Raw genomic sequence first — 23,398 nt, 5'->3', positions numbered from 1 at the left:
CAAGCTCTGCGTTAACGTGTATTTCCGGTACGACGTCGACAGGTCCAATAGCAGTTCCTAGAACACCCACAGGGAACAGTTCCACAGTAGCGGAAGGAGTAGTCGTAGGTCTCTTGTATGCCGCTTTCTGCGTAGTGGCTGCTTGGATGAAATCGTGAATCTGATGTGGGACGTTCTGGTTAGACGTTGCTTCTTTCGGGAATTTTAAGTCTACGGACCAACACAGTGTTCATCACATTACAGCGATATTTTAACGGTGTTGACAGAGATTAATTTGTCATCATTTTTTAAGTTAGCAAAAAGCTAACATCAGCGTTACCTTGCTCTAACCATGTCTGCTTCGACTGGATGCTCCCCATCGGGCCAGCACTCGGGCCTTGTCCCCAGTATGTCCATGTTTCGATGGCTAGAAGTGCTGGAGAAGGAATTTGATAAGGCTTTCGTGGATGTGGATCTGTTGCTTGGAGAAATAGATCCAGATCAAGTGGATATAACGTATGAGGGTCGGCAGAAGATGACCAGCCTCAGCTCTTGTTTCGCTCAGCTCTGTCATAAAACTCAGACTGTCTTCCAGCTCAACCATAAACTAGAGGTTAGTATTTCGTCTAAGAAGAGCGGTTAATATTAGGAAGCGGGTTTCCTGTTAATGAAATGATCACGCCGACTCCACTCAAGATTTAACAGAGTGACTAATGCCACAGAGCAGCACTGGTGTTTTCAGGGCTTCAGTCACTCCTGTGTTTTGGTGTCCTCCCTGTGCTTCTGAGGGTTTCTATCCATCTGTGGCACCGACCTGTAAACTGTGATCACATGGGTTATGGTATCCACAGCAGCCTTCGTTTGGTCATTGAAACCAACATAGGTGTTAGCATACTTCACATTCATTTGTCTTCTAGATACAGAACATGGTCTCAGGTGTCTTTGACCGCTTTATTAAATATCCTTTATAATTATGTAGCGCTAACGTTTTTTTTAAATAAATAAATGAATTTCAGCATTTTTCGATTATTACGTCATGGCCTTAAAGTGACAATGATTATCTTTTCTTTAGATGTAATCAGGATTGTGTGGTGTAATGTCTCGTTTGTTTTCTGGAGTGCCCTTCATTTTTTTTCTGTAAATGTTAACATAAAACTAAAAACACTATCACTGTCATTCACTTATCCGTATTGTGTCTCTCTTATTAATATTATTATAATAATTTGTGTGTTTTTGTTTCAAGAACACGACCTGTCATTACTAATTTGACAAATCAAAAAGGCTCTCACTATAAAGACATGATTAAAAGCCTGAGACATTTTTGAACAATACAAACCTAAAGCAACAGGCTAATCCGCTCCAACACATATTATTGTTTAGGCCGTTCAAAGCTTCCGTACGTTTCCACAAAGCTGTCAGACTCGGTCTGTTGGTCGGCAGGCCCCAGGCTTCTTTTGAATGAGAGGGGCTTTAAAGACTAAGTCAGCACCTGAACTCCTTGGCATTTCCCCAGCAATGTTTGCTGTGTAATTAGGGTGTGTTGTCATGTCTAAAGAAGCTTTGCCATTTGTGAATATTGTCATTATGGGCTATATGTTTATGTTTACAATGTTTAAATAGGTGATACAGGTGCGAGTGACATCCGCATGAACCAGTGGTATTTCCTGCTTAGAGATAACCCTGCTTCTTCCAGCTTAGCTTGTTATCATGGTGATTCACCCTGCCAGCTGTTAAACTTGTTAAACAATGCATATACACTGTGCCATCCATCTATCAGATGGAGCAACCCTCTGTCCTAGACTTTGAACCTTGTTTCTAAATGTTTTCCAGTGGTGGAACAGAAGTGGATCAAGGAGGGGTCAGGACAGATGCACTGAGAAAAATGACTAAACATAACTTGTGTTTTGACAAAAATGTTGTGATTGTACAGTTTTGTTAGCTCAGCAATAGGGCTGGGTATCATCACTGATTTCTAGAATTGATTCGATTCGATCCACCGATTTCAATTAGATTTGAATCGGGGAAATTTTTCCTCAGAAATATAATTCTGATCATAATGTGCAATAATAACAGTGTGCAATACACATACACTTATTCTTCTTTTTTATACTAAGTTAATATACTGTGTTGTTTGTGTTGCGTTGTGATGTGTCATATCGTGTCGTGTTGTGTTATATGTAGTGCCGACGTAGGACAGTTTTCCAATTTCATTGTACTACTGTACTATGTATGACTGTGCAATGACAATAAAGAGTTATCTTATCTTATTTATCAGTACTGACACTTTTGAGACGTCATCAGAGGTGTAAGCATCACAGCAGATGCCTTTGTGTCAAAGTAACTGAGGATAAAACACAGAAAAACATGAAGGAGATTTTCCTGGCCTGGCTTTTTATATCAGTTAACCTTAAAAATATTCAGCAGTAGAACAAAAACGGAAGAAAACCTGCTCGTGAAGCAGAGCAAAGTCACAGAGGCATTTTGCAATTTGTCATAATTTTAAAAAGCATTTTTTAAAAGTGTGATTTTTTTTTTTTTTTTTTTTTTTTTTTTTAATCGTGGTGGAAGAAAAACAGCAAAAGTAAGAGGGAATTCATGACTATGTTTAAGTGAAGCGGAATGTAAAGCTTAGTTTTGATCTTCTTTTGCTGCTGATTCAGTCAGTTTCGGTTGGAGAGTGATGAAACAGCAGCTTCAGAACCCAGCACAAAAAAAAGGACGTAAACACAGAGCGTCGACCAGACGCAGCAGAAGCTGTGAGGTGTTGGCTTTCAGGTGAGAAAGCTGACATCTCACTGATTTTGATGCGTCAGGTCTGCGCTTTGTGTTTACATGTTTGTGCGGAATACGTTTACCTGCACTCATTTACTGTTTTAGCTGTTTGGAGGTTGTTGAAATAGTTTTGTGAGCTTTAACCTGAGATTCTGGCGTTTCGGGCAAAATACATTTATATTTTAAAAAGCAATTCAGGATTTTTATGAATTGCTTTATTCAAGCCAAAATCAATTTTAATCGGAAAATTGATTATTGAAACTCACCCCTACTCAACGTGCGTCTATTACAGCAGAAGGCGCAGGAAGGTCACCGCCTTTTCTGTCTGGAGTTGGCATGTTCTCCCTGTTTTTGCTACAGAATGTCTGTCCATGAATTAATGTCCTGAAGGTCAGGCAGACTTGGCTTGTGTGAAACAGTGTTTCATCTTTTCCGCCTCTTTAATTCAAGTACTAAATGACACATCTGCAGATCTTTTGATAAAGAGCTTTTAATAAACAAATACATCAGGGCTCTAGACTAACTTTTTGCCATGGTTGCACTGGTGCACCTAACTTTTTTTCTTAGGTGCACCAGTGCAAAAGGTAGCAGCAGCACAGAGTCGGTGCTGCGGGGCTTCAGCAGCACATTCAGCTACTCTAAGCAGCACCTTTATGATATGGGCATAATGTTGTCTGCTGTTGGCCACAGAGCCTTTCAGAGGTTTTTTTTTTGTTTTTTTTGTTTGTTTTTTACTCGAACAGCTGGTCGCAGGGATTTTTTTAGTAGCACCATTGAGAAATTAGGCTGCATTTGCGACCAAATTCATTGCACTCTAGAGCCCTGGATATGTAATATGTTATTTTCTTTAAAGACCTTTAGAATACCACATGAATACATTGTTGTGCTAAATTTATGGGATCGTAATGTTTCCGCACAGTAACTAATAATTAATACTCATAAATTACAAAGAAAAAAAAAGTATGTACTGTAAGATTTGGGTTTTGCAAACTACGAAAACAGTGATGCTGTGATCTGAGACCCATGCCCCTTTAAACCACCTAACACATCTGCTTCCTGTGCCCCATCCCTCTGTTGTTTCCTTTCACTCTAGGCTCAGCTGGTGGACTTGCGCTCAGAGTTGACCGAAGCTAAAGCTGCACGGGTGGTGGCAGAAAGGGAGGTCCACGACTTGCTCCTGCAGCTTCATGCTCTCCAACTGCAGCTTCATGTCAAGCAAGGCCAAGCTGAGGAGTCGGATAGCATCAAAGATAAACTGGTAGGGAGAACGGCTGTAATACAGTCAATCAGCCTTTGTAATCATTTAACAATAGTAACAGAGTTACTGATTGGCTGCAGTGAGTGAAGATGACATATTTATTATACAATCATTGAGTAATACACTGTCACTGACAACCTAGTCTTCTGTTTTCAGTCTAAGACGTTAGGTACGTGTATCAGACATGCTTGCTGACATAGCATTACAGTGTACAGCTTAGTGATGCGCCTGTAATTAAAAAAGTCAATGTCATTCTTGTACTCGGACCAAGACACGTATGTTCCTTTGAGGTAACATTACAATTTCAAGAGAAATTTCATTCCTGTTTACTCCTTTCGTCTTTCTACTCCAGGTCTTCTTACTGTTTTTCTGTCTTTCTAATGTCTTAATCAACAATAACACTCCCCGGCAAGCAGAATAACAACACTGTAAGCATACTGTAGTAGTTTCAGTGCTGTGGACAGGTGCCAAGTTCTGCTGGAAAACAGAAATAAACATCTCCGTTAGGGGTGTGTATTGGCAAGAATCTAGCAATACAATATGTATCACAATACAGGGGAGACCATACGATAGATTGCGATACTAAAAGCCAGACACTATTTGTGTTTATTAAGACTGAATTTAAGTGTAGGAAAATTCACAGTAAACAGTCCAAACTGTTAAATGCTTGGCATGAGCTATCTCAACTAAAATAGAGGGATACATTTCACTGGAGGAAACAAAACACTCTCTCTTTAAGTTCAAAATGAATGGAGAAAAATTAACATCTGCCTTATCAGAAGCCATGTCAAATAAACAAACAAAACAGCTTTACTGATATATCGACTATTTCTTTAACATGAAAAAAGTAAACAATGAAATGTTGATGTACTTATTGAGTACTTTTAAAATACTAATCCAAAAAATGCTCTCTGCAGCATCAAAACGAAGCACTTTTTTATGTTACCTTAACACAAACAAATATAAATCAAAAATGAAATTGCATGAAGAATTCATCTGAGTAAACACTGACAATATAAAGTGCTATTAAAATGAAGTGCTAATAAAAGAAAGTACAGCTCTGCAGTGTCCATCAATAGAACACTTTTTGTGCAACCTGAAAAGGGGAATTTGTTCACCTGTGTGACTGACGGTTCCACTGATCAGTTTTGTGATGTGCTGTAACAGTGGCCTACCATTCAGTGGCTCTCGAAGTCCAAGGGTCGCATGTCAAAGAAACTGTCTGTGCTGAGCTGAGACAGTCCAGCACTGTCGCTTTGCCTTCTTGATACAACTTTGGCAGAGTATGTCCGTGAAGTGTTGTCGGGAGGGAACAGTGCAACAGGGCTCCAGTGTTTTAATCATATTACAAAATTATTTATTCTCCACAGCACTCAGAGGGCGCATGTCTTTGCAAATAAAAACAAGTACGGACTGCGCTATCTTTTTTTGTTGCACGAGTTGAAGTTGCTGGTAGTTTCGAAAAGTTAACTTCTTTAATTGTCCGTTAAACACCTCATTTCATTTTAAAATTAGAATTTGACCCTACGTCGCTATTGTGTCTAGACACATGTACTTGTAAATTTGTTGTGTTACCCGAGTATTTGACTCTGGCGGTGAAGATTTTACAGACTGCATAGCTCTTGTCATAGTCTTTACTGCCTTCTTTTGTTCTGAATCCAAAATAAGTCCACACATGTGCTTTCAAAGCTGATGGAGGTCTCTTAGATGACTTGAGCCTGCTAACAGTTGTCTTTGGGCTCTGAGACAACTAACGTCTGCTAAGTGACGCTAGACTATAACACCCCTCAACAAGAATCAGTTATCACAGAGGCTAACGTTAGCCAGCTGAGAGATATAATCTCTCCAGCCTGTCCTGGGTCTGCCCCAGGGCCTCCTCCTGCTGGGACATGCCAAGACTAGAATTATTAACTCCCCTGCGAAAATTTGGCATTTTAAAAACAATTTCCCAAGTGACACTAAAGAGAGCAAAAATGGTGTCATGGTGCAAAACTAATTGTACAGAAATAGAATATGCTCTAGATCTAAAGGGTGCAATGTAGACAAAACATGTGTGTAATAAAACCTGAGTAAGTAAATTTGTTACTGCAGCATGTTAACTGAGCAGTAAGCGGATTGAAGGGGTGTTGTTAAGTAATCCAACATAGCAGGGGAAAGAAACTGTCCTTGTGGCGTGAGGTGTTGGTTGTGATTGACCACAGCATCCTGCAGCAATCTTCTTTGCCTGATTCAGTGTCCTGGAGGGTGTACAGGATTGCAGCCAGTCACCTCTTCAGTGCAGCGGATGATACGCTGCAGTCTGCCTTTGTGCTTGGTAGTGGCAGTAGCGTACCAGATGGTGATGGAGGAAGTGAGGATAGATTAAATGATGGAGGAGTAAAACTGCATCATCATTGACTTTGGCAGCTTGTATTTTTTTCCACCGATGCAGGAAGTACATCCTCTGCTGTGCCTTCTTGGTTAGTGAGCTGATGTTTAGCTCAAACTTTAGGTCCTGGGAGGTGATGGTTCCAAGGAAATTGTCATCTCCCTCCTATAGGCAGATTCATCTCCACCCGAGATGAGCCCGATGAGTTTGTCATTTGCAAACTTAAGGAGTTTGACAGATTGGCAATAAGAGGTTCAAATGTTGGTGTACAGGGAGAAGAGCCGAGGAAAAAGTACAGAGCCCTGAGGAGAACAGGTGCTGATGCGTTGAAAGTGAGACATGCCTGCCTAGACAGTAATTCGGTGATCCTTCTGCAGGTGTAAGCGGGAACATTTGGCTGTGAGAGTTGTCTTGTAGTAGAGCTGGGAGGACGGCATTAAAAGTGGAACTCAAGTCCACAAACTAGCCTGATATAGGTTCCTGCAGAGTCCAGATGCTGGAGGATGAAGTGCAGTGCCATGTTAACTGCATTGACTACGGACCTATTGACTCTTTAGGCAAACTGCAGGGATCCAGGAGATGGGATAGTACCAGATGCTCAAATGTCTAAATGACTACAGAGGGCAGAGCAGTCGGACTGTTTCTAATAACACTTTTCCACTTTAACTGAGCACTCAAAGTGCTCTATACGACTTGCCTCATTTGACCGTTCATATAAACACTTTGTTCTATGTTTTTTTCTAAGTACTTTTTATGGATGCACCGGCAAGCAACTTGGGGTTAGTATCTTGCCCAAGGGTATTTGGCGTGCAGGCTGGAGCAGCCATGTTGCTTAGTCTTAAAAGTAATATGCACCATGTTTGGAGGTCAAAAGGCACTGCCGCAAAAACACCATAGCCAGAGTGAAGTTTGGAGGTGGAAACATCATGATGTAGGGCTGTTTATCAGCATAAAACACTGGCACGCTTCATATAATTGAAGGAAGGATGAGTGGAAAAATGTAGACATTCCTGATTGAAAAAATCTGCTGCCATCTAAGGGTGGAGGCAAGTCAATGATCCAAAACACACCCCAAAGGAAACTGTCAAGTGGTTTCAGTGAAAGAAAATAAATCTGTTAGAATGGTCCGGTCCAATCAGCTGACCTGAATCCAACTGAAAATCTATAAGGAAAAAAAACCTAAAGCTCAGAGTTAATGGAAGTGGCCCACGGAGCCAAAATCACAGAAATGCAATTTCTCCATACGGGAGGTGTCTTGAAGCTGTCACCAACAAAGCTTTTTGGACCAAGTATTAAATACATTTCAGTAAGTGTGTTCAATACTATTTCCCTCTGTCATTTCTCATTATTACACATAATGTCATTTATGGTTTGATTTCTTTGCATATGATGACTGGATGGGTTTTTACCAACATCTGGTGAGAGTTTCATGTCAGTGGGACCATCAAAAATATCTTAACTTATAAAATTGTTCAATACTTATTTTAGCCCCTTTATGTTAAAAAAATTTACACAAAGTATAAATGGTTTAGGACTGTAGTTGGAGAAATGCAGGGCTGAAGGGGTCACAGATCGGATGTTGACCTGGTTCAGAGCAGGGTTATTATAGTCAATTAAAAACTAAAACTAGATGTAAAAGAAACATTATATTTAACTTAAATAAAAACTGCACATGCCCCCCATACAGTAATTAAACAGATTAAAACTAACCTGTGAGAAATGCATATCCTTAAGTTTATACATCTACTATTTACTGAAGCCTTTTCAGAAATGATCTCAGGCAGGCTGGCTGGAGAAAATGCTGATAAATTATACAAGAATTAGACTAAAAATAAAACAGATTTTATGGAGGGATGAATCTAAATTTCTGGTTGAAATTGTACAAGGTTGGTGTCTGCTGCTGTATATCTGATGCTTTGTAACCTTTCTAATGCTTTTTGTACCAATTTCTCTAATCAAAGACTTTTCTCTTTTCTTTTTCTGTATATTTTCCTTTAAAGCCTACACCAACCTTAGAAGAGCTGGTAAGTCGGTGTAATGGTGTCTTTCCCAGAAAATGTAGCTACATGCCTCATTTCAACCATTTACACTTAATAAATATATATATATATATATATACGTATATATATATATATATATATATATATATATATATATATATATATATATATATATATATATATATATATATATATATATATATATATATATATATATATATATATATATATATATACATACACACACACACACACACACACACTGTACTCTTTACATGCATCATGTGCCCAAGGATACTTCAAAATGCAAATGCAGTTGTTGGGCTTGACTTTAGAAAATTAAAGTCAAAGAAGTGGTGTGACTGCGCCGTTTTCAACATTTGTTTATGAGGAAGTTCAGTGTCCATTTGCAGAGTGTGGGAATCAGGGTCAGAGACAATGCTTAAAATAACTGCTGACAATGCAATCAAAGTGGCTCGAGTTAAACTGTTCTTAACTACCAATGAAAAATGCAAGCTTTTGTTGATTTACATATGATAGGGTGTTAACTAAATCAGAGTTAGCCAAAGAACCAAAGCCTGCAATCAGTGATCAACTGTGAGTTTCAAAGCTGTAAGCAAACTACTTTCTGTGTAGGTGCCCTTCTAGCTAGGAGATGTGTTAAATACTCAAGTCAATAAGCAGCATTGTTATCTAGTGGCATAGTAACAATAGTGGCTGTATTAAGACAGGTGGGAACACATTCTTGTGAAAGTTGCTTGTATAAAGTAAAAACATCAACTAGCCGATTGGCACACTTTTAGTACACAGACAGGGACGTTATCAGGCCTGCAGCTTGACCTTTAGTCACTTTCACAGTAGGATTTGTCTCACATCCATTGTAGAAATCACAGACTGTCATGATTGATCATAGACACTCATGGGTAAACACCTAAAGTGGTATGTCCCTGTGGTATTCCCACCCACCAAGCCCCAAGAACAGCTGGTGTGTTGAATGCGTTGGAGGTGCGAGCAGCTGACCTGAGGAGATGGAGGATCATGGCTACGCTGGAAACCTGGACCCTCCATGTCCAATTACTACGACTACCTGAAATAAACTCTGAAGTTCTTCTAAAAGATGTGAAAGCAGCATTATGGACAATTCCTAATGCGACGGTTATTGAAAGCAGCTGGCTGATCTACACCGCAGCAGCAGTGATCACTGAAATGCTTGGCTACATGATGAACAACCACAAGGAGCAGTATTCTTCACTGAGAAAGGCAAGCTCAAGGCAGCACAAAGGAAACTTGGCAACTATTGGAACTGCAAAAAGGGGTACCTAAGAAATGCTGCAAGTTGTCCTGAGGCCTTAGAAACTGTCAAGCAAAGACTCAGAGCCTTGGGCAGCTGCTTGGCGAGGTAACCCAGAGATAGAAGCCAGGAGAATAAACCAGTTCAAAACTGTTCAGTTTAAAGCCCCTTTTCTATTAGTACCTACTAATTGACTTGCCACAGATCACCACGAGCTAACTTGGATCACCTGGTTTTCCATTACAACCCAGTGTGCGTGCTTGTCGTCATAGCAACGCATCTGGGCGTGGACAACAAAGGTGGACATCGAGGCAAGAACATACCTGCTGCTCAGTGTGTGGCTTTTCATCAGACTTGGGGACCACGGCATTGTTTTTTTTTGTTTTTTTTATAGCCATTTCCCCCCTTGCCAGGTTTCAAAAATGGTGGTTTTAATTTTTGTGATCAAGATACTTTCATGACTCGTTGAGTGATGCTGCTGACCAACCAATCAGTGGCATGCAGTGTGACAATGATAACATTGTAGTACCTACTTAGAAAGTACCTGGTACCAGGTACTGTAACCTAATGGAAAACCCAAAAAGCCATGGCAAACGGTGCCGAGTCGAGAGGCGTGGGAGATGAAGGTTTTGCCTCACGTTCTAATTTTAAATACCCTATGAGACACAAGTAATCCTGCAGTCTAAGAGTGAAGTGCTGTAATGGGGTCATGTGGTACTATCAGGTTAGTACTATAAGATGGGGCCTGATTATTCAAGATCTTTAATCTGATGAGAAGGATTTTAAATTTGATCCTGGATTGAAGAAAAGCCAGTGTAAGAGAAATATGCTGTCTGTCTAGTACCTGTCAGTACTCTTGCTGCAGCATTTTAGATGAGCTGAAAGCTTTCCAGCGAGTTTTTAAGACATCCTGATAGGAATGGGTATCGTTTAGGTTTTATCCGATACCGGTGCCAAACCGGTACTTTTGAAATGGTGCCGGTGCTTAAACGGTGCTCGAACCGGTGCTTAAAGAATGGAGAACACAAACTTTGTCCAAAAACCTCTCATGTTTAGCTGTTTTCCACTTTTTCTTTGGTCATTTTAGCCTTTTTGGCCAGGGTGAAGGGAGTATCTGCCATCAAACAAGAAGACAGCCACATGTAACTACAACGCTGTTTGCTAGTTCACCTTACGTGCATTAATTTATTAATGTGGTTAACTACTAAACGTAAATTACACACGAACAACATTAAGCTACTCACGCAGAGAAGAACGGCTGCTGCTGCCATCATCATCCGTCATCATTTCTGCTGCACCGGCAGGGCTAGCGGCCTGGACTCTCCTCTTCGGGTTTTTGGGGGATGTTGCTCCGGGTCCGATAACAGGCACCACACCCGCAGTAGATGTGCTCGGTGTGAGGTCTCGCAGCAAGCTATCAAATACGGTGCATTTCTCAGCTTTTAAAAAAACGCTATGCATCGCCAAGTTCGTTGTCAGCTTCGAGGTGTTACCTCCTTTGCACAGTATCACCTTAAAGCACTTGTTGCAGGCTGCTGAGTTTGCATCTTTTGCTGTGAAGTACAGCCAGACTTTTGACCACTTCGCCTTGGGCATTTTTAATCTGTAGCTCTGCTCTAAAAGAACATATGTACCTGGGCCCACCTACTATCCTTGGAAAGGTAAAATGGTTGGCTAGAATCCAAAGTGTATGATATCTCAGGAAAAAAAACAAAACACCGAAATAAAGCACCGCTTTTTGGTCTGGTTACTACCGTTTATGTCAGAACCGGATACCGGTACCCATCCCTACATCCTGATAATAATGAATTATAGTTGTCCATGAACTAGTTTTTCAGTGTCACTCTGAGACAGTATGTTTTTAATTAATATTGCACAAATGGAATGGTAAATGAACTGTTTTTATATAGCCTTTTTCTTTTTTCTGCTTTCTATCTAACATTTGCACACAATAATACTCTGATGGAGTCTAATATCATCCACGTCTTTGTCTTTAAGACATTCCCACAGTTTAACTAATTGGTATGTGTTATCTGGCATAAGGAATAGATAAAGTTGGATATCTGCATAGCAGTGAAAATATATGCTATGCCTTCTGATGATACTGCCTAAGGGAAGCATGTAAAACATAAACAGAATTGGTCCTAGCACTGAACCCTGTGGAACTCCATAATTAACCTTAGTGTTTGAAGAGGTCTCTCCATTTACATGAAGAAATTCGAGTGTATTATACAGATGAGATTCACAATACTGCAGCATAGGACTTTTAGTACCTGCAGCATGTTCTAATAGCGGTAATAAAACATTATGGACAACTGTATTGAATGCTGCACTGAGGTCTAGCAGGACAAGCACTGAGGTCTAGCAGGACGAGCACAGAGATGAGTCCACTGTCAGAGGCCATAAGAAGATCATTTGTAACCTTCACTAAAGCAGTTTCTGTACTGTGATGGGCAATTTTAACTACTTTAAAGTAGTTAAAATGGTTTAACTACTGTTTTTAATAGTGTAAAGACCAGTTTTTTCAGGCTAAATGATGATCTTCTAAATTAGTGACATGTCATTTCTTCTCCCGACCATGAATTATCTACTTTAAGGTGCATGTTTGAGAGTTATACCAAGGAGTCAAGTACTTCTGATTTGAGGTTTTCCTTTTCAGAGCAGCTACAGTATCCAGCATTTTATGCAGTGAAGCTGTGACACTATAAACAAGTGTCATGAAATCAATTCATTACTGCTGTGTAATCCACTGTTGTAAATTTAAGAAATGATCAGACAAAAAATGGTGTTCAGGGAATACTGTTAATGTTCATTTGCTTTGCCATATATCATAATAAGATCTAGAGTAAGACTAAGTGTTGAGTGCGTTCTTTTATTTTTTGAAAGAAGACACTTATTTCTAATAATTGGCCTTGTTGAGGCTGTCATTTTTAATATCTACATCAATGCAAAAATCACCCCCACTAATTATTTTAGCTGAGCTGAGTACCAAATCAAAACATCTGAGAAGTCAGATAGAAACTCTGAGTAAGGCCCATAGATAACAACAAATAACACTGTTTTTGAGGTTTCCAGCTTGCATGGACAAGGCTAACCATCAGGCTTTCGAATGAATTAAAACCATGTCTGGGTCTTTGGCTCATTAACAAGCTGGAGTGGAAGATCTTGTTCTAAGTTTAATAACTTTTTGGACACCACTTAGACAGCCAGAAATTTAACGAGAACATATCACTCCTGGTCCGACTGGGGAGGGGACCAGGAGTCTAACATACAGAAGCTACAGTGGGGCAAAAAAAGTATTTAGTCAGCCACCGATTGTGCAAGTTCCCCCACCTAAAATGATGACAGAGGTCAGTAATTTGCACCAGAGGTACACTTCAACTGTGAGAGACAGAATGTGAAAAAAAAATCCATGAATCCACATTGTAGGATTTGTAAAGAATTTATTCGTAAATCAGGGTGGAAAATAAGTATTTGGTCAATAACAAAAATACAACTCAATACTTTGTAACATAACCTTTGTTGGCAATAACAGAGGTCAAACGTTTACTATAGGTCTTTACCAGGTTTGCACACACAGTAGCTGGCATTTTGGCCCATTCCTCCATGCAGATCTTCTCGAGAGCAGTGATGTTTTGGGGCTGTCGCCGAGCAACACGGACTTTCAACTCCCGCCACAGATTTTCTATGGGGTTGAGGTCTGGAGACTGGCTAGGCCACTCCAGGACTTTCAAATGCTTCTTACGGAGCCACTCCTTTGTTGCCCAGGCGGTGTGTTTTGGATCATTGTCATGTTGGAAGACCCAGCCTCGTTTCATCTTCAAAGTTCTCACTGATGGAAGGAGGTGTTGGCTCAAAATCTCACGATACATGGCCCCATTCATTCTGTCCTTAACACGGCTCAGTCGTCCTGTCCCCTTGGCAGAAAAACAGCCCCATAGCATGATGTTTCCACCCCCATGCTTCACAGTAGGTATGGTGTTCTTGGGATGCAACTCAGTATTCTTCTTCCTCCAAACACGACGAGTTGAGTTTATACCAAAAAGTTCTACTTTGGTTTCATCTGACCACATGACATTCACCCAATCCTCTGCTGTATCATCCATGTGCTCTCTGGCAAACTTCAGACGGGCCTGGACATGCACTGGCTTCAGCAGCGGAACACGTCTGGCACTGCGGGATTTGATTCCCTGCCGTTGTAGTGTGTTACTGATGGTGACCTTTGTTACTTTGGTCCCAGCTCTCTGCAGGTCATTCACCAGGTCCCCCCGTGTGGTTCTGGGATCTTTGCTCACCATTCTCATGATCATTTTGACCCCACGGGATGAGATCTTGCGTGGAGCCCCAGATCGAGGGAGATTATCAGTGGTCTTGTATGTCTTCCATTTTCTGATGATTGCTCCCATAGTTGATTTTTTCACACCAAGCTGCTTGCCTATTGTAGATTCACTCTTCCCAGTCTGGTGCAGGTCTACAATACTTTTCCTGGTGTCCTTCGAAAGCTCTTTGGTCTTGGCCATGGCGGAGTTTGGAGTCTGACTGTTTGAGGCTGTGGACAGGTGTCTTTTATACAGATGATGAGTTCAAACAGGTGCCATTCATACAGGTAACGAGTGGGGGACAGAAAAGCTTCTTACAGAAGACGTTACAGGTCTGTGAGAGCCAGAGATTTTCCTTGTTTGAGGTGACCAAATACTTATTTTCCACCCTAATTTACGAATAAATTCTTTACAAATCCTACCATGTGGATTCATGGATTTTTTTTTCACATTCTGTCTCTCACAGTTGAAGTGTACCTCTGGTGCAAATTACTGACCTCTGTCATCATTTTAAGTGGGGGAACTTGCACAATCGGTGGCTGACTAAATACTTTTTTGCCCCACTGTAACTGTGCTCCATGAGCATCTAGCAAACTAACAAATGAGTCAGCTGCTAATGGACCAAACAAACCCAGAATGGCTAACTGAAAACGGGCCAATCCCGTTCAACTGCTGGTCAGTAACCTGCCTCAGCACCACATGGAGCAGGGAAAAGAAAGGACAGATGGGCAAAACACCAGCTCCTGGTAGATAGACTGTAAGACCAGACTGACCAACCTGTGCACTGCCTGGATTGACTACAAGAAAGCCTACTACTCAGTGCCTCACACATGGGTCCTGGAATGCCTACAATTGTACAAGATCAATAGGACTCTAAGAGCCTTTGTCAGGAACTCAATGGGGATGTGGCGAACAACACTAGAGGCCAACTTCAAGCCAATCGCAAAAGTCATTATCAAGTACAAGATTAAACAAGAAGATGCTCTGTCACTACTGCTGTTCTGCATAGGCCTGAACTCCCTTAGCCAGACCAGACAAACTACGGAATGGAGCAATTGTCAGCCACCTCCTCTACATGGAAGTGTGTGCCAGGAGTGAACGAGACATCGATTCACTGAGCCACATCACTAGAATCTACAGCATCATCAGAGTGTTATTCGAACTGGAGAAGTGTAGTCGGATGGCAACAAAGAGAGGGAAGGTAGTCAGAACTGAGGGAATTCCACTACCAGAAGGCAACATCGCAGACATCGAGGACAGCTACAAGTGCCTGGGAATTCCACAGACAAATGGGAGGCTGCTAGGAAAGCTGCAGTCATCAAATACATGCAGAGAGTACAAGATCAAGATCCAGGCAGTCAGCACCTGCCAGTCGTCAGATACCCTGCTGGGATAATCAGCTGGCCTGAGAGAGAGAGAGAAGCCACTGACATCAAGACAAGAAAGCGTCTTATCATGCGTTAGTGAGCGTTAGTGACCTAGACTTGGAGGATGCCTTACCCCAAGTCCAGCACCCTGAGACTGTATACTAAGCGGATGGAAGGTGGCTGAGGACTAGTGAGTGCCAGAACCAATGTCCAGGATGAAAACACAAAGGTCCATGAGTTCATGTGGCTCCTCCATGGTATGTACCACTGGCGGATATAAGAAGTGGATAATATTGAGAAATCCTGCCAGACATAGTAGTGGTGGATAAGCAGGGGAAGTGGGCTGTAGTGATAGATACCAAGTGATAACTGGAGAACTCATTGCAGTGAGCCCCAAACTGGAATAAAAATCCAAAAGAGCGCAGCCTGCATTGTGCCTGAACTGGAAGGTAACAGAGGACAGTAGTTGTCAATGAGCAACAGGTTTGAAAACCTCAACAATAAGGCAATCTCTTATCAAACACTGTGCTATACTCCCTCAAGTCCAAAGTTTGATATAGATTCAATTTACAATTGTTGAAAAATGCCACATTAAGAGTCTTCTATTTATTAGTGAGATTGGGATCAGCCTGTCAGCTGTGGTTTATCCCCGTGTACCTAGTTTTCTCATGGTTATTTTTCTGCAAATTACATAAAATTACATAGACTAATGTGAATGTAAATCAGAGTTTAACCTCCTCATATAACATTTGTAATTAATCATGATTAATTTTTGCAAATTTAACATTACATTTTCATAATATTCATTTTAAAAAAAATAGGTTAATATTTTGTACTTACAATGTATGTGTTTGTTCTAGGAACAGGAGCTCGAGGCCAGTAAGAAGGAGAAATTAGCAGAGGCAAAAATGGAGGCAGAAACCAGACTATATAAGAAAGAAAACGAGGCCCTTCGCAGGCACATGGCAGTACTGCAGGCCGAAGTCTACGGCGCCAGACTGGCTGCTAAATACTTGGACAAGGAACTGGCTGGCAGGTAAGACGTTAAAGTTCAAACTATTTTTAGTGCAAAGTTTAGGTTTGCTAAGACTATTATGGTAACTTCTAATAATAATAATAATGATAATAATGATGATGATGATGATGATGATTCTAATAAGCAATTAGTATAATTATTAGGAAGTCATGCACATGAAGGCACGTGGCACAGACTACATGCAGTGGAAGTGACGACTAATGTGAGAAGAGTGAAATGATGGGGTTTAGTGTAGTCTGTAATCATGTTGAGAACATGATAATGGTGACAGTTTTGTTGAGATTAAAATATCAGTTTGGACCTGTGCAAGAGGAAAGCACACACTATAACATGTATACACAAGTATAATAAACAAATACAAGAAATTATTATACGTATGTCTATCAGTCTTTGTACCTATGTTGCTGAAAACCAAAGTGAAGTTTCTAGTGTAAAATAAATTTGAATGAGAAATGGTCTCTTCTGGGGGACCTTGTTTCAGTAGCACAGTAATCACTTCTCATTAGTAGGCAACATCAAAGGGTAGATGAGTATTGCTCTCTGTTTATCCCCGTTAATGGGCTACATACGACAGGCCTTTAAGGTGGCAGTACTTACACCATTTGCCGAGCCAATCTTCAACTCCCATTCACCAAAAATCCTTTAAAGAGTAATTGTAAAACAGCTAACTAATCATCTGCAGAGGATTAGTTTATTTAAAGTCTAGGAATTAAGGCACTCCGCTGCGGTGGTTTGAATCATATCTTTCTATTAAGTCAATTTGTTCGTGTAAATGGGGACAGAAAGCTTAACTATAAAGTTTACATTTGATATGCCTCCCTTAGGCAGTATTGTTGAAAGGCAGAGCCTTTATTGGAAGAATCTTTTAAAGACATAAAGACCTGAATGAATTTCCTGCTTCTAATTTCAGATAAAACTGAGATTTTGTACTTGACCCCAAAAAAACTTAAAAACATGGTGTCTAAACCAATAATAAGAGGCAGCTCCTTAAGTTTCCCGGCCCGTCTTCTGTGGAACCAGCTCCAAGATTTGGGGCACAGACACTCTCTTCTTCACTTTTAAAATTAGGCTTCTAACTTTCCTCGTTGATAAAGCTAATTAGGGTTAGGGCTGGATCAGGTGACCCTGAATCTTCCCTAAAGCTGGGCTTACACTGTGCGATTTTTTTTTCAGTCGCGTTATTCAGCTTCTGCTCAAACTGCACGATTGACTCGCAGGGGTTAGAAGTTGGTAGGTCACGATGCAGGTCTCACACTATACCGCCCGATGCTCTGATGCGACCTGAGTGCTCACACTGTGCGTCCATAAAATGAAGGTTATAACAGAAATTCTGTCGCTCGCTCTCCCTCTCTTTCTTTCACTCACACACACACACACACACACACACACACACACACACACACACACACACACCACCATCAACTTTGCTAAATTGCTAATGAAAAAAATTAATCAGGCAGCTGTGATTAAGCAGCAGTGTAGATCCGACTATTTTCACGGTTGTTGTGGTCGTGATAATTTTGTGAGGCCACATCGAAAAGGCTCGGATGAGCTTTCCAAAGTTCTACAAGTTGTGCCTCCATCACTTGTGTCCAGATCACACGCTGCACTGCCGTGCTGCGCCGTCTTTACACTGACATTTGTGTTTGCGCGTCCGCAGTGTGAGAAGCTGCAGTGACACACTCACGACGGTCGCGATTGATGATCGGGAGCTGGTCGTGAGGAGTTAATCGCTTCCCGTTACCCCACGTATACTACACGATGCAGGCCAAAATCGGGCCGATCGCCAAAACGGTCGCACGACTCAAAATTGGCTCAAAAATCGCACAGTGTAAGCCCAGCATTAGTTATGCTGCAATACGTCTAGGCAGCTTGAGGCTTTCCATTGTGCACTGAGTGCTTCTTCTTTAGTTACCAATCTCACTCATTGTTCTTACTCACCACTCTGTGTTTAATCACTTGTCAATATTAATCTCTAGTTCTTTTCCACGGTGTGTTTTTTTTGTTTTGTTTTGTTTTTTTAATTTTATTTGGTCCTGTTTTCTTTCTCTCAACCCCAACCAGCAAGCTGCCCGTCCCAGCAAGAGCCTAGTTCTGCCAGAAATGTCACCCTGTTCAAAGGGCGTTTTTCCTTCCCACTCTCACCAAGCACTTGCTCAGAGGGGAACATTTGATTGTTGGGGGTTTCTCTGTGTGTATTGTTGTAGGATCTTTACCTTACAATATAAAGTGCATTGAGGCGACTGCTGTTGTAATTTGGCGCTATATAAATAATATTGAATTGAAATGTGTGATCCATGCATTATACTTACCTATGACCAGTGATGTCACAGATGTCAAATGTTTTACATATTTCAGTAAGATATTAAATGGCACATACAGACAGTAATTAGATCTTTGCTTGGTTTGTCTTTCAGGGTGCAGCAGATACAGTTACTGGGTCGTGACATGAAAGGGCCAGCACATGACAAGCTCTGGAATCAACTGGAGGCAGAAATTCACCTTCACCGCCATAAAACTGTGATCCGAGCATGTAGAGGTCGAAGTGACCCAAAGAGACCTCTTCCCTCTCCTGTGGGACATGTGAGTGTAAAACTACAAAGTAGTGAAAGCTGTTGGTACCTTTAGTTCTGCGTCCAAAAGTTGTTTTTGTGTGTAATTACAGGATCCAGACATGCTGAAGAAAACCCAGGGAGTTGGCCCTATCCGAAAGGTTGTGCTGGTCAAAGAGGATCATGAGGGTCTAGGAATTTCCATTACAGTAAGAAGTCTCAGTATTTTATCTTTTTAATCAGCAGCTGGCCATGTTTGGATCAAACCTTACTTAAGTAAAATGGTAAATGGTAAATGGCCTGTATTTGTATAGCGCTTTATCGTATCGAGTATCGAGGTTCTGTTCTCTGTTCACTCCCCATCTGAAGCTAGGGGGTTTTCATCTACTAAGATGATGCGGTCATAGCATATTTCGGTCATCAGTGGTAATGAGCAGGACCATCTCCTCCAATTTCTTGGGGGTGACATTTACTTGCACCTTGCATTCTCTTTGTCTTTAAGAAGCACTATCATCCTTGTTTAAGCTTCAGTTGGTTAGATGTCCACTTTGTCTAAGGCTGTTTCAATAAGTATGTATGTCCAAACTTTCCAACTGGAGTCGGACATGGACCCACTTTCTACTTACTTTTTGAGTAAGCAATGAAGCCTCAATGAGAGTGCAAGTATCTGTGGGTTCACTGAACACAGGTAACAGTGGTGGATTATTCACAATGTCTGTGACCTCAGCCAAAAATGTTCTCAGCAACTCACACTTGACTTTGGAAGATCCCATCCAAAGAGGCATTGAGTCCAGTGCAAAGTGGCCCTGGGGCCAGATGACGAGCCACTCAGTCCACCCCAATGGATAAAAGAAGACCAAGAGACCAGTGTACCCTGCCCTGAGATAGGGCTACCGAGGACCCATCCTGTAGCTAGTCACGGAGAGGGATACCATCTGGTAGCCAGGCCTTAGCCCATAGGACCTAGCGCGGTAGGGGTTTGGTGCAATGTGTGTCGAGCAGCACTCAGGGGCAGAGGCCGTGGTTGTCTAATCCCCAGCTAACAAGGCTGGCTACTTAAATGGAATGTGACCTCTCTGGTGAGGAAGGAGTCTAAGCTAGTGTGTGAGGTTGAGAAAAATCAGCTAGATATAGACAAGCTAACCTCAACGCACGGCTTGGGTTCTGGTGGGTGGCGGCAGGCAGGGGTGGGTTCTTGTAATCATGCGCTTGCTGCCAGTACGTTGGGGTTTTTCTGGTGGACAATAGGGGTGCTTCACTGTGCCTTTGGGTTGGGGAACGGGTCCTAAATGTCATTTGCTTTTATGCAGTGAATGATAGCCGTCTTGGTGTCATTGAGTGGGTGCTTCATCCGGTGACTTCCTACTGGGAGACTTCAACACTCATGTGGGCAATGACAGTGAGACCTGGTATGTTTGGGAGGAACAGCCTGGGTGATCTGAAACGACCAGTTCTTTGTTACTGGATTTCTGTGCAAATCACTGTTTGTCCATAATGAAGACGATAAGTGCATGTGGCACCAGGACACCCTAGGTCGATGATCGATTTTGTACCATCAGATCTGCTGCCGGGTGTTCTGGACACTGATAAAGAGGGGGCGGAGCTGTCAGCTGATCACCATGTAGTGGTGAGTTGGGTCAGGTGGAGAGGGAGGATGGTGGACAGACCTGCCGCACCAAAACGTGAGCTGGGAATGTGCGGCGTAGGCCCCGGTCTGGGAGATCTTCAACTCTCACCTCCGGAGGTTTGACTTCCCACTGTCACCAAGTGCTTGTTCAGACGGTTGTTTGATTATTGTAGGATGAAGGTTACAATATAAAGAGCATTGAGGTGATTTCTGTTGTGATTTGGCAGTATATAAATAAATGAAATTTAATTGAAATACACCTTTGTAGTGAGCAATGTGTCATATCATTAACAAGTTGTTGTGTAACAGCCAGAGTTCAAAGAGCCAATTGCGTGATATCGCTTTTAGAAATGGAAGCGCCATTAGAACACAGTCTGATAGTGCTGTTCATCTGTGTCATTATGACATAGTGCATTAAAGCTGCTTTCAACTCATTTCATTCCTTCGGCCTCACTTTCTCAGGGTGGGAAGGAGCACGGCGTTCCCATTTTAATTTCAGAGATCCATCCCAGTCAGCCCGCAGACAGATGTGGAGGGCTGCATGTTGGAGATGCCATCCTTGCTGTCAACAGCATCAATTTGCGAGATGCCAAACATAAGGAAGCTGTCACCATTCTCTCTCAGCAGGTAACACTGGCACGCACATACACGTGCTCCCTGCATATCGCTGTTTGTGGTTAATTCTTTGTGTCTGTGTCAGCGAGGACAGATAGAGTTCGAGGTCGTGTATGTGGCTCCTGAAGTGGACAGCGATGATGAGAATGTGGAGTACGAGGATGACAGCGGCCATCGCTACAGACTCTACCTAGATGAACTGGATGACAGCATCACAGCACCACCTAGCAACCGTTCAGCATCACTTCAAGGTACGAAGAAATCTGCAGATCAATGAAAGAGCTTTTAACAGACTTTGTCCATATGTGAAGGTGTGCACTGTTTATACCTTCACCTTTGTAGAAGCGGGTGCATGTTGGAAAATTGGATTTTGCGGGTTTTCTGTTTTTCAGAAAAATCATCGTTGTTGTTTTAGTTTCTTTTGTTTTATATATAAAAATTCTGATAACACATTTCCACTTGACTTGTAGTCCCCCTTCAGCTACGATATGGGATGTAACTGCACAGAGAGCCAGACACATAATACACATAAACACATACTACACATAATACATACAAATTGAAACAGCCCTATATTAAAAAAACAACATAGAATGAGCTAAAAAGCAACATCTCACAAGGTGTCAAAGGCCAGGGTGAAGAGATGAGTTTTCTGAAGTGGTTTGGAAACAGGATAGAGAACAGGAGAAGATCTGCTGCTGGTTGTCCAGGTTGCTTTTAATTGACGATGAGGATGAGTTTGCTTATTGTCTCTGTGTCCATCCTTTAGCACTGGAGAAGTTATCACTGAGCAATGGAGCAGAGTCTGGAGATACTGGGATGTCCAGTGAGACACCTTCAGGGGAAACTCCTTCAAAGCCACCAGAAACTGACTGCTCTTCCTAGAAGCTGCTGGAATGTGGAAAGGAAAAGAACTGAAATGAAATTCAGTGACAATCCTGTGAAAAGGGGAACATCTGTTTTCCCTTTTCTCCTTGGAGTGATGTAATTTTCTGGTCATGCAACAATGATTTTTGGGTTTTAAAGTCCATATTCTTAAAGTGGAGGTATGTGCAGAAGGGAGTGATGCTGGACTCTGATAAACTTGGTGATATACAGGATAATAATGCAGGTGATGGATGTCACCAAGTTATCGTGGAGGTGTTTAGTGGAGACACTTGTTTTGCTTTACTTTGTATAGTTACTCCTCAAAGAATCTGTTACCAAACTTCTCAGATCTAATCCGTTCATGTTCATCCAAATGAGATGTTAAAGAATAATTTTATATATGATTATCCCACCCGAATATTTTAACACGACTATGTTACAAAAATAACACTTTGTAATTGAATACAATTCTTTGGGTTCCCTGTTGATTTGTCTATCACTGTTCATTATATTTCATTATTGCTTCTGTTGTGCCACATGTACTTTATGAGGTGTTCCTCACAATGTAATAAAATACAACAAACTTGCAAACTGTTTTTATCTCAGCCCCTGACCAACAGGCCTCACCACTGTGCAGAGATATTTAGTTCAATACATTCTTCTTATTTCTTACTACTGTTAATATTATTATTATGGCCCAAAGAAACAGAAGTAAGTTAATCCCACCCCCATGAACAACACTGTCTAAACACTCTCAATGCTATGTTATGCATTCAGGTCAGTCTTTTTTTTTTTATTTTATTGTCTTGGTTCCAGTCTTGTTTTTATCTTTGACATAATTGAAAGCATTCAAAAGTCCAAAACATATTTTCCCATCTCGCGTTAGCAGGCTTACAAAACGTGTGCAAAAGACAAATCAAATACAATCAGTGTACACAAAATAATAATATATTAAGCGTTCTTCAGCAGTAAAGACTCAAACAACTGTAAACGTGAAAACCGCAGACATCACAAAAATGTTTGATCATTCATACTTAAAATAGTAAAAGATAAATGAGTATATTTATCCGTATTTATAAAGGGGAAACTGCTGCTGCAGACTCCCTGAGCTCTGTAGGTAAGGCTCTCTGCTACAGTGCAGGCTCGCATCAAAAGCACTGAATGATCCCTGTTCTTATAGAGATGTTATCAAATGAGGAGGATGGTGAGTCGTAATAAAATGCAACACTTGCCAATAAGATGAGTGATCAATGTTGCAGAAAATGTATAAAAATGATTTTATTGCTGCAGCTGTACTTCAAATGTTGAAACTTCAGAATCATGTAAACATTAAATATTACTGTTCCA

At 41.3% G+C, this 23,398-nt stretch overlaps 1 protein-coding gene across 2 annotated transcripts; it reads left to right on the top strand.

Annotated features, from left to right (window-relative positions):
- On the top strand, positions 1 to 23,398 carry gopc (golgi-associated PDZ and coiled-coil motif containing). 2 transcript variants are annotated; one of them, XM_026194118.1, is made up of 9 exons: positions 1 to 592; positions 3,845 to 4,009; positions 8,378 to 8,401; positions 16,215 to 16,390; positions 18,808 to 18,973; positions 19,056 to 19,151; positions 21,032 to 21,196; positions 21,270 to 21,435; positions 21,954 to 23,398. In XM_026194118.1, exons 1-9 carry the CDS (start codon positions 332 to 334, stop codon positions 22,067 to 22,069), a joined length of 1,335 nt encoding a protein of 444 aa, XP_026049903.1. In that variant the 5' UTR covers positions 1 to 331; the 3' UTR covers positions 22,070 to 23,398. The 2 variants fall into 2 exon arrangements, with proteins under 2 accessions (XP_026049903.1, XP_026049904.1); XM_026194119.1 differs by lacking the exon at positions 8,378 to 8,401.

This window comes from Astatotilapia calliptera, chromosome 15 (assembly GCF_900246225.1).
Source record: "Astatotilapia calliptera chromosome 15, fAstCal1.2, whole genome shotgun sequence".
Lineage (NCBI taxonomy): Eukaryota > Metazoa > Chordata > Actinopteri > Cichliformes > Cichlidae > Astatotilapia > Astatotilapia calliptera.
Note: the sequence above shows the minus strand (reverse complement) of the source record. Positions and strands in the feature narration are given on the sequence as shown.